The 4723-nt window shown below is 34.1% G+C and overlaps 1 protein-coding gene across 1 annotated transcript in view; it reads left to right on the forward strand.

Moving 5' to 3' along the window:
- Positions 1-2621, forward strand: part of LOC110039364 (putative disease resistance protein RGA4) — a 3776-nt gene extending 1155 nt beyond the window's left edge. The window contains 2 exon segments of the mRNA XM_020744400.1: positions 4-2388; positions 2390-2621. Of these exon segments, the coding sequence (XP_020600059.1) occupies positions 4-2388; positions 2390-2500 (2496 nt within the window). The 3' untranslated portion in view covers positions 2501-2621.
- The last annotated feature ends 2102 nt before the right edge of the window (positions 2622-4723 follow it).

The following is a 4723-nucleotide window of genomic DNA, read 5'->3' on the forward strand; positions in this document are numbered from 1 at the left end:
ACTTTGGAAGATATTGGAGGAAGGTATTTTGTTGTTTTGATCAAAAAATCTTTCTTTGATGAGTTTCAGTATGGTGAGAGAATATACTATAAGATGCATGATTTATTACATGATTTGGCACGCTCTATTTCTTCAGAGGAATGTTTCGGATTTGTGGGAGATGATTTTTCATCATTTAAAGTTCCTAAAAATGTTCGACACTTATTTGTTAAAACTGAAAATCCAGAAGTGTTGAGAAAGATTAAAGATGTTAAAAATCTACATTCATTTTTTTGGATGACCGATGATCAAGATTTTACTGAAATACTTACTGAAATTTTTGAAGCATCGAGAAGGATTGGTTTGTTGTTCATACACTCTCCATGGCAAGAAAAAATGTCTGAGGCTATTAAAAATTTAAGACATCTTCGATACTTGAATCTTACTGCACGTCTCACTCATATGCCAAGATCTCTAAGCAGTCTTTATCATTTGCAGTTCATAATCTATAACAAGTCATTGGGATCTTGCTCCGATGATTTCTTGCCTGGCAATGCGAGTAATCTTTCTAATCTGCGTTACTTGGAATTGCCCCCGAATGTATTTTCTAGGGTACCTGGAATTGGGAAATTAAGGTCACTTCAAGAACTAACTGAGTTTAATGTTAAGAATGAGAATGGTTATAGAATTGGGGAGTTGGAACATATGAGCGAGTTGCGCAAATTAAAAATTCATTTTCTGGAGAACGTGAAGGATGCTATAGAGGCTCGCAATGCTAAATTATTTGAGAAGAGAAAACTCACAGAGTTATTATTGAATTGGGGCAATACTGAATTTGGAAGCCTACGGAAGGCTTTCAATTCTGACTTAGATGTGAATGTGCTTGAAAATCTTGAACCATACAAAAATTTGAAAAGATTGTCCATAGTTTCATATGAGGGTGCAAGATCTGCAAAATGGATGCACAATGCCGATTTGATCTCCAATCTAGAGTACATCCGTCTGGACGAATGTTCGGAGTGGGAAACTCTTCCTCCTTTTGGGCTGCTTCCCCACCTCAAGTCACTGTATCTTCGTAATATGCCAAAAGCAAAGCGGCTTGAACATAAATTCCATGGGAATGACAAGGTTTCTGTGTTTCCATCATTGGAGGTGCTAAATTTGGAGGGATTACAAGTATTGGAGGATTGGTTTGATGGAGCAGGAGCAACAGCATATGCCTGTTTCTTTCCTTGCTTAACTGAACTCTTCCTCGTTAACTGCCCAAATATGCAGGAGTTGCCCCATTTGCCTCCTAAACTGAAGAAAATGAAGATACAAAACATTGGATGGAAGGCTGCTTTGAACTGCAAACAAGAAACCAACAACTGTTGCGGCATTTCAAAATCAATTATGCTTGAGACATTAGAAGTCCTTTCGTGTCCAAACATCACATCTCTTCTTTCTCTTGGTGGACTGCAACAAGTGGAGAGTGGCATTGAGAAATTCGAGCTTATTGTCAGTGAAGTTGTTATAGATGACCCTTCCTTGTTGACAACAGTAAGAATGGCCTCCTTGGAAAAGCTCACAATTTGTAATAATGACGTGCTGGTTTCTTTTACAATTGAGGCGGAGCAGTGGTTTTCGCACGTTAGCTCATCCCTTCGTGAGTTGAGCTTTAGAGGCCTCAAATCTCTGCAGTCTCTCCCTTCCTCCTTGGGACGCCTCTCTTCACTTGAGATCCTACGTATCGAAAAAGTTCCTCAGCTCCAGCAGCTTCTACATATCCCCGCCTCCCTGAAAGAATTATGTCTTGAATACCTGGAATCATTGCAGTGCCTGCCATCTTCTTTGTCGACCATGTCATCCCTCAGCCGTTTAAATTTAAATAGCAATCCACTTCTCAAATCATTGCCAGACCTCCCTTCCTCCTTGAATTCACTGTCTCTATGGGAGCTTGATAACTTAGAGTGCCTGCCATCTTCTTTGCCGGCCATCTCATCCCTCAAGCATATACATATAGTTAGAATTCCACTCCTCAAATCATTGCCAGAACTCCCTCCTTCTTTGTCTCATCTGTATATAAATAGCCTTGATAACCTACAGTGCCTGCCATTTTCTTTGTCGGCCTCCTCATCCCTGAACCAACTATCATTAAGTAACATTCCACTCCTCAAATCATTGCCAGATTTCCCTCCCTCTTTGTCTAGTCTGTATATAAGGAGTCTTCATAACCTAGAGTGCCTGCCATCTTCTTTGTCGGCCATCTCATCCCTTCATTTAGAAAGCATTCCACTCCTCAAATCATTGCCAGAACTCCCTCCCTCTTTGTCTTCTCTGTATATAGTGAGCCTTGAGAACCTAGAGTGCCTGCCATTTTCTTTGTCGGCCATCTCATCCCTCAACTATATAAGGTTACGTAACATTCCAGTTACGTAACATTCCACTTCTCAAATCATTGCCAGACCTCCCTTCCTCCTTGTATTCATTAACAGTAAAGGATTGTCATCCAGAGTTGATGAAGCGTTATAACAAATATTAGGGCTCTGATTGGCGCAAGATTGCATACCTTTCTTTTGTCAGTATTAATTTTATTTAAGAGCTGTGTTTGTAATTAAATTATAAAATCCTTGTTTTGTCGTTAATTGTTTAATTTCAGTTGTAGTTAAAATTGATTTGTGATTTTGAAGTAGATAGCGAGCTCTTCTTATATAGCATTATACTTAAAATATTGATGATTTCCACCTCTGAAATTTCAACCACACTTCAATTATTTAATTTGAGCATATTTAAATTAAAATCTACTTAATTTGGGCTTATTTAGATTAATTTTTTTTTTTTTTAATGTCTTATGGATTGTGATGTGAGATGCCAATATGAACCTCACTTCAGAGTCAGTGAATCAAGTAAATTCTCCTAAAGTGTAATATCGTCATTCCACATCAATCGAAACAAAAAATTGTCAAAACTATTTTGCTCTAAACTCTTCAAAAATGCTTGAGACTAGTTGTTGAAACTATATTGAGATACAAGAGTTTCAAAGTTAAGTTAAGAACATCAAAAAATTATTTTAAGAACCCAAAAAATATTGAGATGGACATGTCTGGGCTCAAAATCAAACACAAAGCAGGTTGAGGTAGCTAACCAACCCATTTTCGATGACTATGACAATGCGCAAGTGCACATACAATCAAAACAACACATGATTTTTATTTCATTTTTTAAGCATAAGAACATTTTAAAAAATTAAAAAAAATTCTTTCAATGGTAAGAAACTATTAAAAATAATTTTAAAAAAGTGCAAATTATTTAAACATTTATTTAAACATTAAGCAAAGTTTTTTTATAGATATTTATCCTCATTTTCAAGTATAAGTAATCCCATGGGTAAGGAGAACATTTACAACTCTTAAATCTCGCTTGTTAGGCTCTAGTTCTTACTCCGAAAAGATTCACCACTCACCAATAGATTATGAATAATCTCAATTTATAAGCTCTAGTACTCATCTATATAAAGGCTTGATCCTATCCAAATTAGGTAGTGTGTATCCCCTTGGCTTGTTTTAATGGTTTCTACTAAGATAACCAAACTATCTTGTAAAAGCATAGCAAATTTTTTTCATCCAAGAATGATCATTGACCCAATTTGCCATCACATTTTCAATGTGAAGACAAAGAGATGTCAACAAGATAAACTACACAAAGAATTAAAATCATTTACATAATACCTTTATTTTTAAAATATTTCGGTATTTTTCTTATTTCTTTACTTTTTTTTCTAAGAATTTTGTTCTAAGACGATCATGTGCACGAGTATATTTCTCCAAAAACATGCCATTGTGAATTGTTGCTACTTATCTTTACAAAAATTATAATTTCCTTGACATCTTGGTGTTGAAATTTTGACAATTTTGTAGTTAATGAATTTATGTGATCAAACTAATCATCATAAAACTCTTATTTATCTGTGAAAGATAATGAATTCTTTTGTTATTTCCATGAAAATCTTCATATAAAAATGTCAATGTTTGATAAGATAGAAAATTCAAGACCAAAATCTTCCTTGAATAAGTTATTTTACTTTCCATAAACTTCAATAATTAATTGTAATTTATCCACTAGTCAAAATGAATTGAAATTTTTCTAAGCATTTCCATAAATATATAAATACTTTATTTTTTACATTTCTTTTTTCAAGTATTTTTCTCAAAAAAAATTTTATAAGTGTCTACTGACGAGTGATTCCTATACGTTATTATTGTTTTATAAAATTTATTAAAACCTAAAATGAATGATTCTTGTAACATAATTAATGTCATTCAAAAGGAAATGCACTAATTTATGTTTTTTCGATTGAAGTCATTTGAGATATGTTATGATCAAGATAGAAGTTACATCCATAAAACAAAATTCAATTTGAATGAAACTACTCCTTGGAAGCTATTATAGATTTTTGAATGTTTAAAGACCATAAAAGGCTTAAAAATATCTTATAATAATGAAGACACTCTCTAGAGATTTTGTCTGCATTTTGCGAGGATTTTTTTATCCAGGGTTCGAGGTTTCTCATAGGCGCAAACCCCTATAGTTAATTACGCCTCCTGGTAACAAGAGAGCACTTTTGATAAAGACTATTTATTAAGAATTGAATATTTAACATATAATAGAAACAAACTTAGGATTTAAGTTATAAAATTCATCAGTTGAAGATTAAAGCGGATGATGGGGGAATGAAGACGAAACCAGATCAAAATCACATGGTTCT

This window comes from Phalaenopsis equestris, unplaced genomic scaffold (genome assembly GCF_001263595.1).
Source record: "Phalaenopsis equestris unplaced genomic scaffold, ASM126359v1 Scaffold000002, whole genome shotgun sequence".
NCBI classification, from domain to species: domain Eukaryota; kingdom Viridiplantae; phylum Streptophyta; class Magnoliopsida; order Asparagales; family Orchidaceae; genus Phalaenopsis; species Phalaenopsis equestris.